The sequence below is a fragment of the Acomys russatus genome, chromosome 5, assembly GCF_903995435.1.
Source record: "Acomys russatus chromosome 5, mAcoRus1.1, whole genome shotgun sequence".
In the NCBI taxonomy this organism is placed as follows: Eukaryota; Metazoa; Chordata; class Mammalia; order Rodentia; family Muridae; genus Acomys; species Acomys russatus.
Genome location: NC_067141.1, coordinates 75,158,792 through 75,174,713, shown reverse-complemented (window position 1 = coordinate 75,174,713; position 15,922 = coordinate 75,158,792). Strand labels below are relative to the sequence as shown.

At 47.8% G+C, this 15,922-nt stretch overlaps 1 protein-coding gene across 2 annotated transcripts in view; it reads left to right on the top strand.

Annotated features, from left to right (window-relative positions):
• Positions 1-5,935: 5,935 nt before the first annotated feature.
• Positions 5,936-15,922, top strand: part of Nrap (nebulin related anchoring protein) — a 74,275-nt gene continuing 64,288 nt past the window's right edge. Inside the window, exons 1-7 of one of the 2 annotated variants that reach the window (XM_051146835.1) lie at positions 5,936-6,194; positions 6,487-6,581; positions 7,136-7,223; positions 9,901-10,005; positions 12,940-13,044; positions 14,430-14,534; positions 15,152-15,256. In XM_051146835.1, coding sequence (XP_051002792.1) covers positions 6,123-6,194; positions 6,487-6,581; positions 7,136-7,223; positions 9,901-10,005; positions 12,940-13,044; positions 14,430-14,534; positions 15,152-15,256 — 675 coding nt within the window. In that variant the 5' untranslated portion in view covers positions 5,936-6,122. Of the gene's footprint in view, positions 6,195-6,486; positions 6,582-7,135; positions 7,224-9,900; positions 10,006-12,939; positions 13,045-14,426; positions 14,535-15,151; positions 15,257-15,922 lie in introns of both variants that reach the window. The other variant, XM_051146834.1, reaches the window with a different exon arrangement.

The window sequence follows — 15,922 nt, the reverse complement described above, 5'->3', positions numbered from 1 at the left end:
GACCACGTGTTCTTAGGCAAGTTTCCACCCCCAAACTCCGGCTTGAATGGATAGTGCACCAAAACCACGCAGATGTGCTGGCTCCTATGTCAGGGACTAGGTATGAGGAAGCAGACAGTGAACTCCACAGGTTCCTAGTCATGTCTCCTCAGACACACACACACACACACACACAGACACACACACACACACACAGAGACACACACACACACACCCCTGGGCTTCCATCTGGAGAGACCAGGGACTAGGTATGAGGAAGCAGACAGTGAACTCCACAGGTTCCTAGTCATGTCTCCTCAGACACACACACACACACACACACACACACACACACACACACACACACACACACACAAACACCCCTGGGCTTCCATCTGGAGAGACTTGCCAATTTCTCTCCTCCATGGAGAGTCCTCACAACAGCTAACTAACTCATTCATACTGAAGGGAACTATCCGAGAGAGCAGTTGTAGGCATAGCAGAGATACTGGCTTCTGGAACCTACAAGTCTCCAGAGTCACCAGGGCTATTTTGTTTGCTTTGCCTTGACCTTGGGGTTTTCAGCACTATCTCAGAATCTCAGCCGGTACAGGCACTTTCTGCTGTCAAGACTCACCCAGGCAAGTGTGAGGGGCTAACTAAAATCCTTAACATGACTGCCCTCGTTTTTTGTTCAGTGCTGGTGTCCCTGAACTGTTGAGGTAAATGTTGGTGTAAGCCATGGCTCATGCAAAGATGATGATGACGACGACGATGAAGAAGAAGGAGGAGGAGGAGGAGGAGGAGGAGGAGAGTGTGTGTTTGGTAATTCAACTGGCAACCCTTTGAAACCTGAAGAATCCCATTAAATGAAACTATACTCTGATGTATCTAAGTTGTAAACCTGGACTTTTCCAGGTTAGCCCAGAAATGTGGAAGTTTTCAGAATAGCTCTGAAATAAGGAAGGGCTCATTTGGTGACAGAGTGTGAGGAGTTGCCCACCTGACAGACCCAGGATCTTGATGCCTAGAAAGATAGACGCTCCACCCACAAGAAGGTTCTGCCATATGCTACAGCATGCAAGACCCATCGGCATACGGGGATCCACAGCTGGCTCAGCTGCAGAGGTAGGGTGGAATGAAGGGCAAGCTTTTCTCCATTCTTTCTTGAAGGCTGGCCTGAGAAAGTCCAGTTACTTCCAGAGACACGGAAGGGAAGAGACCATCACAGCTTGCCCTCTGTAATACTATTCTGGCACCTTGAACGCCAGTGTTATTCTCTCCTGAATGCCACTTCTAGGTCTCCTCAGCTATGGATCACATAATTATTTCAAATTTGCTGGCTATTTGTTTATTGTGTTGTGGTGGTTTTATGGACTGAACCCAGAGCCTTGGAGGAGCAGTCTACTACTCAGTTATACCCCAATTCTCAGCCATATAATTCTTCTAAGATATGGTCTGTACCAAGGGCATGTAAAAGGGGGTTTCCCCCTCCTAAGATGGTCACCAGCCTTATCCATCAGGCGGCTCCCCTAGGGCTGGCCTTGTAACTGCTCTTAACTTCATCTCTTCAGGCGTTGCCTACAGCTTTCTCTGGTAGCTAAGCTGCCTGTAGTTCCTATCCCTACTTGCAGGGCACATGAGCCCCCTCCTCACCTCTCAGGGGTACCACAGTGACTGTTCTCTATCTCCACAAGGTATCTTTGGCCAGACTGTAACCTCAGAGCAGCCCAGGAGAGACACTCCAAGATTAGCAGAAATGCCATTGTCTGTACCCAGACCCAAGCTCAGCCCCTGCTAAGACACCGGCAGCCTGCTGCTAGGTGGAAGCATGGAAAGCCCCTGCCCAGGCAGAGCCCCTTCCTTTCCCTCAGAGGAAATTCATAGCTGCCTCTAGACTCCAGATGTGCTCTGTTCTGTGACATTCACGTGTGCCCTTGACATAGTTTTCCTACCCCAGTGTTAGCATTTCACATCACGTGTGGGAAGCCAAAGAGACTTTACAGGGCAGGAAGTTTTGCTTGTAGTCTCTATGCTTGTTGCATCCTGCAGAGGCAGTGGGTCCTCAGTGCCAGGTTCTCGTAGTCCGCCTGGTGGTACAGAACTCTCTGACGTCAGTAACTTCTCTTGGCACCCTCTGAAGTGCAGGTCCCCAAGACCAACTCTGTCTGGTACTTACAGTATCAGTTGCCCTAATTTTCCAGAGAAGGAAGTTACCCTGAGCCTCAGCCATGCCCTGTCTGACAAGGTTTGGACCTCAGAGCAAAGGAGAGGATCAGAGCTTCTTTCTTTGTCCCCATGATGGCTTTTCTTGACTGTCACCCAGGAAGGAACTTCAGTCAAGGAACTGTTAACCTCAGGCTCGGCTATGGGCATGAGTGTGGGGGCATTTTTTTTTTTTTTTTGGATGTATGGAAGAGGACCATGGTACTGGAGACATGCTCTTGATGGGTATGGTGGTTTGAATGGAAATGGCCCCAGTAGGCCTATTTAATCAAATACTTGGTGGACAGTGGAACTGTTTGGGAAGGGTTAGAAGGTGTGGCCTTTATGGAGGAGATGTGTCACTAGGGGCTGGCTTTGAGGTTTCAAAAACCTGTTACATTCCCAGTTTGTACATTCCCTGTCTCCTTCTCTGTCTCTCTGTTTCTCTGTTTCTGTCTCTCTCTGTGTCTCTGTCTGTCTGTCTGTCTCTCTCTCTCTCGCTCTCTTTCTTTCTCTCCCCCTCCCGCCCCATGGTGGTTGTCTTACATGTGAGCTCTCAGCTACTGATCAGCACCATACCAGCCTGCTGACATGGACTCTAACCCTCTGGAACTGTGAGCTCCCAATTGAAAATTTAATTTGCTTTGGTTATGGTGTCTTTTCACAGAAATAGAAAAGTGGCTAAGACAGAGCATGTGTCCGTTTTCTAGTCCTTCCGACTTCTGTCCCTTGTTGGTTGTGGTGAGGTGAGTCTCTTTCCTGCATCACACCCTTGTTGCCTCGTGTCTGCCTTCTCTTAGGTCCAAGGCAATGGAGTCATCCAGCCGTAGAAGAAATCTTCTGAAACTCCAAGCAAACAATCTTTTCTCCTTTCTGATATCTATCACAGCAACAAAAAGCTAACTAACACATGTGGCCCCCTTGAAAGGTGGAGATCACATGGGCTAATGCACTTTATAGGGTTAAGTGTTCCTAAAATCCAATTCAAAACCCACAACTTTGTGAGCACCAACATGAAGCTACAAGTGGAAAATTCCACACCAGGAAAGTTTGCTTCATACACAAAATTATTAAAAATAGGTACGAAATTATTTTCTAGCTGTGTGTTTAATGTGTATATGAAGCATGAGTTTCATACTTACATAAGACTTATTTACCTAAGCTATCGCATATGTGAATATCCCAAAGTAAAATATAAACTGAAACTCCAAGTACTTCTGGTCCCAAGCACTTTAGATAAGGCTGGTGATCACCTTGAAGACCGGTCTCACACCAACTATCTGTCTTGTCTTATTTCCTACCTCCCCACTCTGACTCCTAAATTATAACTCTGAAAGCCCTCTCCCAAATACGGCCTTGAAAACAGGTTTTTGCTGTAGCCTCTGTTTTCTGGAGAACCTAGGATAAGGCCCATGTTATTCGAACCATTCTCTGAGGAACCCCCTGTGCTCCATGGCTTGGTGGCCTGATATAATCCTGGAGCCAAGAGGCCAGAGCTTGGACTAAGAGAGAAAAAGAGAGAAAGACGGTCTAGGCTTATTGTCTTATCCCATTCCCTAAGCTAGAATACTACTTACGGTTCAGCAGTTTATGATGAATGACATCTGGCTCATCGCTCTGGAGAGCGGACTGGCTCAGGGCATGACACCAGCATCTGGGAAGGGCTTGCTGCTGCGTCATCCCTTGGCAGATGGGACAGGAGCAAGAAGGAGAGGGTAAGGAGGGGACACCTCAGCATTTTTGTGGTGACATCGATCCACTAATTGCTACTTGTTAGGCCTCCACTATTGTTTCATGAGGATAGGATTGCCAAGACATAAACTTTAAAGCTAAGCATCTGTCACGTAGATGGCTGTCTGTCTTGCAATAAGTATTTTCTTCTACATCCTTAAACTGTCCCAATTCTAACTGTGTGAGCTGCAGCACCCCTCAATGTGTGTCATCTTATGAAGGAGAAGCGCTGGAAACAAACCAATCCAGATGCATTTACCTCCAGCCGTCCTCGTTTTCACAGTGGATGGAGAAGCAGGGACATATGTCAGCCTTTGGCACAGTAGAGACGCTCTTAGCTTCTTGGTAAGTGAAAGTGATTCGTTCTCAAATTCAGGCTCCCAACTAACTCCCAATTCAGGCTCAAGAAGTCTGGTAGACAGCAAAGCACCCCTTGTCTCTGTTCTCATTGCTCAGGCTGGGGACCCCCCCCCCTTCCCACCACTACCAGGATTGTGGTATCTCTGTGGGAGGCAGCTGAGCCTGGAGTTCCTGCTTTGAGCCCCTCCCAGCACTGAGAGGACAGCCAGCCTCCTGCCCCACCCGATTCCTACTTTACACCCTCAGCCCCACCTCAGTTTCCAATTATGGCCATACTGCTTCCTCCTTTCCTTGACTGGCCTCCCCACACCCAGCCTTAACTCCAGGAAGAGAGGCCCTAAGCCACAGACTGACAGACTTGTGGGGAAAGTACTGACCATAGCCCTGTTCTATTTAAAATTAAAGGAAATTTCATATGTGGATCCGGATTTCTGGCCTCCATGGAAAGATGAGACTATTTGTCAATGATGAGAGCTTGTTCCCTCTTGACAAGGCTGAGGCATGTTGCCTGCTGGGGATGAGACCCTTACACATCTGTCTGAGGGCTACGGTTGCCTAGGACTTCACATCTGGCCTCTGTAGGCATTTTTGGTGTAAGCATTAAGTTTGTCCCATATGTTTTCTAGCTCTAGTGAGCACCAAGGACGGGCCTTATTCTAGACCCTGGAACACGGAAGTTGTAACATGGACCATAGTGTGATATTTTGGTGGAGGTGACACCATTCTGAACAGAAGATTTATTCATATTTAATATTTCCAGGCGGCAATAACTGTTTTAAGACTAAACAGGAGATAGAGGACATATAAAAAAAAAGTCAGGTCCTGTTGGGCACAAGTGAAGTGTCATTTTTTAGAGGGCATCTCAAAAAGTCGAAGGTTGCCTGTAAACAGAGACCAAAGGCAGTGGGCAATTCCCAAAGCCAGGAGGAGAGATTTTTGTTAGGACCTTTGAGCCAAAGAGAATAAACAGAAAGGGATTTTTGGAATATTCTCGGGCAAGATACAGAAGCCTGACACTAAGCTCCCCCCCTCCGCCCCCCGGAGGCAAGGTTTCTCTGTGTAGCCTGGCTGTCTTGGACTCACTTTGTAGACCAGGCTGGCCTTGAACTCACAGAGATCTGCCCCTTTTTGTCCCTTTGGCCTCTTCTTGGCTGCTGTACCTGAGTTCTCCTCTGCCCTCCCGCCTCCCTTCCTTCTCTCCCCACATGGCCCAGCTCAGTCAGGTTATGCCCACTCTCCCTCAGAAGCCTCTGCCGCTGGCTGTGCTTGCCCTTTTATCTACCGTAAACTTTCTCCTCCATCATACCTAGGAGCAGTCACGTCCCTTCGTGCCATGTCTTTTCTTCATTCATCCATTTTGGGGACTGCTCTGTCTGCATTAGTCAGAGGTGGTGCAGTCAGCTTTTCTAATTTGTTCTGCACATGGGGTATGGCTATTCTTTAGGCTCCTTTTCTGGAGTATGAGCACAGCTAGCATTCACGAGGCCCAAGTGTCTGACTACACACACACACACACACACACACACCAAGATCTGGTTATCCACATAAACATGATGCTACTGTGACTTAACTTTTCTATTTTGAGAAGCACGTCAGCTTGAAATGCCTTCACCTTGTCTCAGGCGCATGCGTGCTGACGGAGTTGCCAAAATTGTCCCTTGAGTAAGTGGCAGCTTTAAAAACCAACCAGCTGCAAACTTCAAGGCAGAAGGTCAGCGTAAGAGAGTGGAAGTTGGATTCTGGGGGCTCCCGGCGTCCCAGGGATTTTCAGAGCAGTGGGGTTTGGAAGGTCTGAGGGCTGTAGTTGATCTTGCCGGTTGCTTCTCCCTGACTCCCACACTTCAAACATGAACGTGCAGGCCTGCTCAAGATGTGGCTATGCGGTTTACCCTGCCGAGAAGATCAGCTGCATAGACCAGGTCAGTGGATAAGTTCTGTGGCCTTTGGGAGGAGTGACAAACCTGAGACATTTATCTCCTCGCACACGGAGTTATATTATGAATTCTACCTTTCTTAGATTCTGCTCATTTCTATGACTTCTCTGCTGCTTCAAAAAAAAAATTGTTTCATTTAAACGTATTGCACTCATGTATGCATTTCATGAATTTTACTTTCATTTTATTCACGACTCTCAACTTTACACCTTAAAGTCTGTGAGCCTTGGCTCTGGGGAAAGACAGCTAATTGCCAGGTCTTTTCTGTCACTTTCAGACATGGCACAAAGCATGTTTTCACTGTGAAGTCTGCAAGATGATGCTTTCTGTTAATAACTTCGTGAGTCACCAGAAAAAGCCGTACTGTCACGCGTAAGTGTCTAATACCCTGCTCGCCACTGCCTGACTTTTGTTTTTCAACAAGTAGCCAACTGAGGGATCAGTTCCTAAGCTCCAGGCTAGACTCCAAGCAGCACCTCCCCCTAAGCGCTCACTCATATCCAGCCACGGCAGAACCCTAAAGTAGGGTATTTGACGGCGGCCAATAAATTTCCAAAGATTTCTAATAAGTGAATGACCAGCTTCAGGTCTGTAACCTGTGTCGACCTATGAGATCTGCAGAACAGTGTAGCTGCTAGAGACAAGCACAGACGGAGTTTGAAACCACCTCGTAAGAGGCGTCCAGGATCAGCCCTGCACTATCAGAAGCTTCTCAAGTGGCTGTCCTCAGTGAAAATTTACCTCCCTGTTACATATGTTGAATTTATTTGATTTGCGTTTTTGAGGGGTGATTCTGTGCGAAGTCATGAGCTGAGTTCTTGAGTTTTGTGCTCATCCATCTTAAAACGAGGCTAGTGCTTTGGGAAGCGCCGTTTGTCCCCTTGGATGACACACGTTTCTAATTTTGGTCTGTCTTATTTTTGCAGTCACAACCCTAAGGACAACACATTCACTAGTGTCTACCACACACCCTTAAATCCAACCTTGACGAAGTCTCTGGCCACCACCGGAGGGGTAAGTCCCGGGGCTTTGCATTTTGAAATGGCCTTTAAGGAAACTCCGTGGGTTCAGACACCTTTGGCTTTTAAATGTTTCTGTTTGTGTATGGACCAATTCACGGCCTCCTCCTCATGCACAAGCCACGTGCTCTCCAGTGGCTATTGCTGCCCTTTGTGCTGTCTCAACATTAGAAGCCAATACAGGCCCTGGATTCTAACAACCGTCTAGCCAGCCAGGACATGGTGGAATCATTTTATATAATAGGCCTTGCATACCCTAGATAGTTAACACATAAAACAAAACATACATAGTTGAAAAATGTTACAAAGAGCTCTCCTTTCCTTCCCTCTGTAGTATTTTGAAACAGAAAAGTAACCCGTGCCCCCTCCACTGCCCAGTTCACATCCCAAAGCTCCCCTGAGCTGAGTGGCGAGTTACAGTTATCTACAATCCCATGGACCGTCTTTGGGGTGAATAGCTCAGAGATGTTTTGAGAAACAAGTTTGTTTGTGGGTGATGGGGCTAGCAGACGAAGATGGCACGTTGAACCCAAGAGTGAACTTCTGTCACCATCCAGCTGTTGACAGAACCGCTGTGTCTGTTAATGTGATGGGCTGCTGGCCTTCTCTCACCAGGCCATGAGAAACTGCTCTGTGGCGTGGAACTTAGGCAGATTTCTAAAATTAGGAATTACTCAGCAGGTGGAAGGCTCTCGAGTAATCTCCCTCACTGCAGAGTCTTCTCTGGGTGGTGCCCCCATTTGCTCTGACTCTGGTATTTACGGGACGTACTTCAGAAAGTGTCTTAATGTTTCTGTCCTTGCATGCAACTCTCCACGGCTGCTGTTACCAGATCTACCCGCCAGGCTCTAGGCAGTATGCTGTTAGTTAACAAGTGTGTGCTGCACTGACTGGAAGTCGCTTACTTCACTTGATACACGTTACAACCCAGGGGAGCTGATGCTGGTCTTCTCCCATTCTGCTGGGGAGGAAGCTGAGGCTCAGACATTGTACGGCCTGTACAGTTCCATCCAGACCCCTTTGTACAAATCCAGTTCTGCCTGCCATAGAGTCCATATTATTGGCCCAGTTGTGTATCTACTCAGAAGGTGGAGGACTGCAAAAGCCAGAAAAATGGAAACTTTATGTATCCAGATGTTTCTGCAGTTGTGTACAGGGAGACGTTCTTGCCCTAAGAATGCTGTTGGTGTGTAGCACTCTCTGTGCAAACAGATCGACACGGTCCGCCACTCCCCAGCCTCCCCTAGCCTCTGCTGGTGGGGCTGCCTTACAGTTACATGGCAAGGTGCACCATGTTTCCTTTCCTTGGGCAGCAGTGGGCTCATTTCCTTTTAACTGTGTATGGCAGATTAGTCTGGCAGGATGTTAGGATAATCTCTCACTCTCCATAGGCAGGAATGCCTGTGTCCCAGGAGGCCTGGGCATGTCTGTTGGTTGCATCTATATGACTATGTGACAGTGTGAATGTGTTCATATGTTTGCACGTGATCAGAGTGTATATGCATGCTAGCAAGTGTGAATAGCCATACATTCACATACATTTACATGACATGCATGCTCCTGTGTATATTCATACATTCATGTGTATTGGATGTTTGTATATATGTATATACATATGTATACATGTGCATATAAGCATGTATGGGTGTATCTGTGTGTAAATGTGTGTATGCATGTGCATTTCTGTGCATATGCATTTGTATATTGGCATATTGTAGTGTGCATTTTTGTTCATGGATGTACATGTGTGTGCACATATATAGCAGTATGTCATATGTATGTGTGTATATGTGTGTGTGTGTGCATGATATGGTGTATACGGTATATGCATGTATAAACAGTTGATTATTGGGACCCTTTTCTCCTCTTTTTTCTTCAAGAAAAATTGAAATGGACAATCATGTCCTTTCTAGGTCTCAAATCTTTAAACCACCCTAGGGTGTGCGATGAATGAGATTTTTCAACACTACTCTTCCACCTCTCTGAGAGACACGGCCAACTCAAAAAGAAACAAACGCATTGCACATACACTCAAATTACCAAAAGGAAGAAAAGGCATCTTCCAGGGATGGTGGTGACAGAGAATTTGGGTAAAGATTTTGAATTGGCATTTGTCACAGATCAATAATTTTCTACTTCACAAATGTCACTCTGAAAAATAAATAAATGTTTACCAAGCTAGAACTTCCTGTTTGCTGAGAGTGAAAGGAATTTCTAGAAATGCAATGTTGCATTTCCAGAACTCACCTTATCTTTAAAAATTACATATTTACGTATTTACATGTGTGTACGCATGCATGTATGTAGGAGCATTTGGGCCAGGGCATGTGAGTGTAGGTTAGAAGATGACACCACAAGGGTGTCAGGTTGAGCCCCGGTCATCAGGCTTTCTGGCAAAGCCTCACTCGCTGAGCCTCATTGTGCCCATAACTCTAGCTTTCTCAGTTGCACCCCGCCATAGAGCTTTACACACAGCAGGAGGCCAATACATATCACCTGGCTGCTGGCACAAATGATACCCCAGTGGGACTGATAACACGGTGTGCTCTGGAGACCACGAAGATGCCTCACAGCCTAGACGTGGAAGAACCGCCTCACCTTAGCTAGGTGTCACTTATTTTCTTTCTCTTCACTGATGGAAATGTCACCAAAAATGCTTTCATTGTATACAGATCAATGCCCGAGAAGATGGTGAGCAGTTTAAATCTGTTTTCCACTGGGACATGAAATCCAAGGACGGAGCAGGTGCACCTAGCGGGCAGCCGCTGACCAGTGAGGTGAGTGGTGACGGAGGGAAAAGAAGGCGGACTGTGCGGATGAAGAGCGTTATCGTCGCGCTTCTAGAGAAAGCCAACAGCTCTTCTTCCACCCAGTGTGTCACTCCAGCTGTCTTTAGGAGCTGCGCCCCAACTGTATCTGCCCCAGCTCAAGTCTGTCACCAGGAACCGTGTCCCCTGCTGTGGCCAGTGTTGTGCTTCCTCTTGTGACACGTCACCTGGCCCGTTTCCTCCTCCCCATGTCTCCGTTCTAATCCATTCATTCCTGCCTGGCCCCGGGAGGGTCTTGTCCCCAGCCCAGCGTGCCACATTAGTCGCACAGCTTCTCGGATGCCCCTTGCTTATTCTTTTCATGGGCCGTCTATGGATGACATGCTCCTTACATTATCCTTTGGCTATTTATTTCTGATTGCACGCACAGTATTTGGATTTTTCTCAGTGGAAAAGAATCTAACGAGCAGAGAGCTCCAACCCCAGCTCACCTTACTAATCTTGCAGGTATTCTAGACTTTTCCACACACTTATAGCTGACTGAAATCTCTCTGTTTACAACTCTCACCTGTCTGGCTCCATCAATCATCTACCTGTCTCTTGGAACTCTATCCATTGCTAACTTCTAATACCTTCATTTGGGCACACCTGTTAACTTACCTCGATTGAGCTACGTAACCACTCTTTTCTTCTTATTTTAATTTTAAATTATTATTATTATTATTTACACACATAAAATGAGCTCTAGTCATTATTATGTCCCTATTATGTCACCCACTGAAATTCTTTTCAAGTCACCCTACTACTTTTGTGTGTGTGTGTGTGTATGTGTGTGTGTGTGTGTGTTTTCAACCAACAACCATTAATGACCAATAGTCCTTCAAGGAAGGCTGTTACCTCATGGGTCCCTCCCCACCCATGGTGTCACTCTTGTGCGGATACCAGCTGTGGTGAGCCCTAAGCACAAGGCCCATCTCCTTCTCCTTCATCTCCTCCGTTCTCTCTTCTCCCTTTCCTGTGGTTTTTCTTGAGTCTTGGACGTTGGAGCGTGTGTGATTTAGATGTGTTTAGGGCTAGGAATCTACTAACGTTTATTCTTGGATCTCTGATGAGCTGAGAGTCAGTGCCTTAACAGCTGCACCTCTGACAAGCGCTGAGCGCATCACTATTCTGTGGATATAAGCATCCGTATTCAGAATGGCGGGGTGACTACACTTTCATTTAGCATGGCAACCGCAGTAGGCTGACCCCTAGGGCCTATCACCACCGTTCCTGCCCCTAGCATCTTGACTAGGTCCTCAGAACCACACCCGTAAGTTTCCCCCTGTGGAGAAAGGGCCTCACAAACCAGAAAATAACTTTCTCACCTGTAAAGTCAACTTTGAAAACTCATTAATCCACAGGACTGTTGTGAAGATTAAAGAATAGATAAATACAAATGTATGGGAATAGTGTCAGATACAAGAATGCCAGCCATTCCTTTTTTTACTGATAATTATATGCCAATTTTTTTTATTAAACAGTATGCATTATGTTCCAACTTGTCTTTTTGTCCCACAGGTAATCTGAGAACTATTTCCACAGCAGCACCTTTTCCGGCTGCTGTGGGTGTGTGCTAAGGCGTCTCCACTGAGAACAGGTGTAAGCTGCTCCTGGTGGGCAGGCTGTCTGCAGCTGCTCCTGGTGGGCAGGCTGTCTGCAGCTGCTCCTGGTGGGCAGGCTGTCTGCACTCTTCAGATGATGGAGTTGCAACAGATACACTCCACATCGTGTCTTTTGGGCACAGAGGGTGCTGAGCCAGAGCAGCCAATGGAGAGGGGTACACGCCTTTACAGGTCCCTAAAGTATATGCAAAGCACGTGGATGTTTCCCAATTGCCATCTATTTCCTTTCTTTGCCTTATTCCTGAAGTTTTACTACAAATATTCTAAAAGAAAATTCTATTCTCTCTCTCTCTTTGCTTTTCCCATCTTAGCAATCTTCAGATACAAAATAAGCATTAGGCTTAAATTTTTCTTTTTTTTCTGGATAGAGCCGACTTACCTCAGACCTGCTGTCTATGGGGACTTCTCCCTGCCCCATCTTAGCGCACCGATGAGCAAAGGAGTGTTTAATTGCATTTGGAAGGTTTCCGTAACATAGAAGAGCTCAGGGAATTATTATTCAATTATTCAAGATATTAGGTCATTTTCTAGTCTGAACAACATGAGCACTGTGGTTGGCTGAGGCCCTGCATGGAGGAGCTACTTGCTTTTAAAGAAGGCCTTATCCTGACAGTGACAGAGTGCTGCCGGAGTGTGGGGTGGGCTGTGGGGGTGTGGGGTGGACTGTGGAAAGTGTGGGGTGAGCTGTGGAGAATGTGAGGTGGGCTGTGGGGAGTGTGGGGTGGACTGTGGGTATATGGGGTGAACTGTGGGGCGTGTGGAATAAGATGTGGAGGTATGGGGTGAGATGTGGGGAGTGTGGGTAACCTGTGGGGATATGGGGTGGGCTGTGGGGTGTGGGTAAGCTGTGGGGGTGTGGAGTAGATTGTGGAGATTGTGGGGTGAGCTGTGGGGGTCTGGGGTGAACTGTGGGGAGTGTGGATGAGCTGTGGGGATGTGGAGTGGAGTGTGGAGAGTGTGGGGTGAGCTATGGGGGTGTGGGGTGAGCTGTGAGGAGTGTGGGGTGAGCTATGGGGGTGTGGGGTGAGCTGTGGGGGGGGTGGGCTGTGGGGAGTATGAGGTGGGCTTCTGGGAGTGTAGGGTGGGCTGTGGGGGGGTGGGGTTAGCTGTGAAGGTGTGGGTGGGCTGTGGGTAGTATGGGGTGAGCTCTGGGAGTGTGAGGTGGGCTGTGGGGACTGTGGGGTAGGCTGTGGGAGAGTGGGGTGAGCTGTGGGAGAGTGGAGTGAAGAAGCAAGCATGCCTGGAGTGTGTCTAGATGCATTTCACGCTTCCTTTGCAGAGAGACTACTGGCCAGGGTATGGAGAAGGGAGCACTTGGTGCCCAGGGGCCCTGCCAGACCCTGAGATCGTGAGGATGGTTGAGGCTCGACAGGCCCTTGCTGAGGTAAGGGCCTTATGAACTACTTACAATTACTAGATAACAATTCCTTTAAATATTCCTTTATCTTTAAGATTTCATCAGACAAAATATCCTGCCCCCTTATGAGTCTTGTCCCCAAGGCAAAATATCTGGCAGAAACAAAGCGGGAAGGTTTTTATCTTGGCTCCAGGTTGCAGAGGGGCTTATCAATCATCACAGCAACTTGCTCATTCTATGAGGAAGCAGAGAAAACAGGCTAGAACCTACAGCAGATTTAATCTTCCAAGGCTGATCCCTGCTGAGTTACCCTCCATCTCGAAAGGCTCCAAGCCACCCTCAGAATGTGCCACACACGGAGCTAGGGAACATCTGTCTCACAAGATTCCCACATGGTTCCCATCTGTGGATCACATGACTCAGTTTGCCCACACATGAAAGGGTGTACAGTGTGATTAAGTTAAGAATCTCACACTGGGAAAAAGCTAGAGTCTCAGGCTGGTCTCACAGGGTTCCATGGGCAGGGAATGGGGACAGGCAGGGATCAGTCACTGTAGTGACAGACTCTGAGACCAACAAGGCATGAAGTCAAGAATGTGGAACACCAGGACCTCTTCGAGGTAGAGAGGAAAGAGACAAAATTTCCCCTGAGCATCCTCACCTCCAGGCCTGTGAGGGAACACTCGGACTGTGTTGGAGGAGGGAGGGCTGCAGAGATCCTCAACTGCAGACGATACCTTGATCCTGCTGGACACAGCTCCCCTTTAAAAAGCCTACTTGGGAAATTACTGTTAGTTCTTTGCTTGGTTTTGCTTGGTTTGGTTTTTTTGAGACAGGCTTATTCTGTGTAGCCCTGGCTGTCTGAGAACTTACTTTGTAGCCCAGGCTGGCTTTGAACTCAGAGATTCTCCTGCCTCTGCCTCCCAAGCACTGGGATTAAAGGTGTGTGCCACAGCTGCCAGCTACTGTTAGTTTTTGTAATTCTCTTTCTTTAGAAAACAGAAGGCAATAGAATCACAAGATCGTATTTCTCATTAGAAAAGTTAACCCTTAGAGTTGCTCGGAAAATAAGGAAGAGAAATAAGACATTTTCCTTCCTGAGCTGTAGAACTGTCCCCGTAGTAGGTCTGTTCCAGCTCAGTCTCCTGGGTGAAGGGCTGCATTTAATACAAGGGCACCTAAGGAAACTGGGCCAGTCTCCCCATCATGTGACATAAACACTGGAGGTTCTCAGTCAAGTACAATGTTTGAACTCGTCGCAGAAGTTGGCGTGTTTCTTGTGTGTGTGCTGAGTCCAGTGCCATGGGCTTTCCCACAGTCTTTTTTTGGGGGGGGCGTTTTTGAGACAGGGTTTCTTCCTGCAGTTCTGTGAGCTCCCATCTGTGCTCATGTGCTGTGGTTCTGACCAGCAGGGGTACCCAGAAGACTGTGAACAGCGGCAAAGCAAGGGGAGCTTCCCAGCCATGATCACACCTGCCTACCAAAGGGCCAAGACGGCCAGCCAGCTGGCCAGCCAGGTGAGAGTCCCTGAGCTCATCTGGAGCCTTGAAGATGATAACCTTTGACCCGAATACAGCCAGCTCTGCGATTCAGAAAAACACCATGTGAAATGGTTTATAGGTTTGTGGGGGAACCCATGTTTTCCTCATAACGAGTCTTCTGTGCCTTGATTGGGCCCCATTTACAGGATGCGGAAAAGGGAAGATGCAGGGAGCCTGTAACTTAGCCAGTGACTACAACGTTTCTTCTGGTTGCTGGGTTTTCTTAGAGTAGGACATGGATCTAGCTTGTGGGTGAGGGAGGGCTCGGTCTACAGAGACAGAAACTTGGGTTTTGCATCCTGCCTCTCTGTGTAGCTCTGGTCAAATTACTTTTCCTCGGCTTCTCATTTGTGGTAAATAACAGTCCCACTGGATGCAGCTGTTGAGGGTCACACGCGTTCCTGTTTGGAGACATTTAGAAGCATCTGCGACTCTAATCTGCTACATCAGCAAAGATAGCGTCTGCTAGCACAGACTTGAAACAGGCTTGTTTTGGTGCCTGAAGGCGTAGCTACCAGAGAGTTGTAAGGCAGGGTCCTCTCGGAGGCTTCAGGGAGGCATGGTGCGGCTTTGACTCAGCTTCTCCTTATCAGGTGCAATACAAGAGAGGCCACGACGAGCGCGTCTCCACGTTCACTCCAGTGACAGACACTCCTGAGCTGCTACGGGCCAAGGCGGGGGGACAGCTTCAAAGTGATGTAAGAAACGATGCAGGAGGGTGATGGGGGCACACAAGCATCAGGACCAGAGTTCAGGTCCCCACAACACTCACCGAACCAGACAAGTGTGCTACCCTGCCTGCAGCCCCAGAGCTTGGAAGGTGGAGGCAGCAGATCCTGCCTCAGTATGTAAGGTGGAGAGCAACCAAGGAAGACGTTAAACATGAACTTCCGGCCTCTCACATATGTAAGCGCACATATATGCAAGTGGTCCTGCGCACATGTGTGCACTCACCTTCATGTGAACATACATATACACATGATGTATACCACACACATACACATGAAAAGTGGTTCAAACTAATGCATGATGGCCCTTCCTTGATATCCAGCCCCACCTCCCTCTTTTTTTGTTGTCTGGAGGAGAGGAAAGGAAGAATGGGAGAATGCTGGTCCTGCCTGGGTACCAGGAAGAAGTTTCTGAGGTCACACACCATGAGTCAGCCTTCTGAAAACTCTTTACACTGAAACCACTAGACGACATTTGTACCAAGCCAGGCGTATCACATGCACGTTAGAGAACCTTCTCCGGCCACTGCAGACCCGAGAGAGTGACTTCCAAAGATGCTCCACCACCTTCCTTTTCTCAGCCCACATGCTCCACACTGTGCTAAGTCCCAGATCCAAGCATGGTTCTGAGTGGAA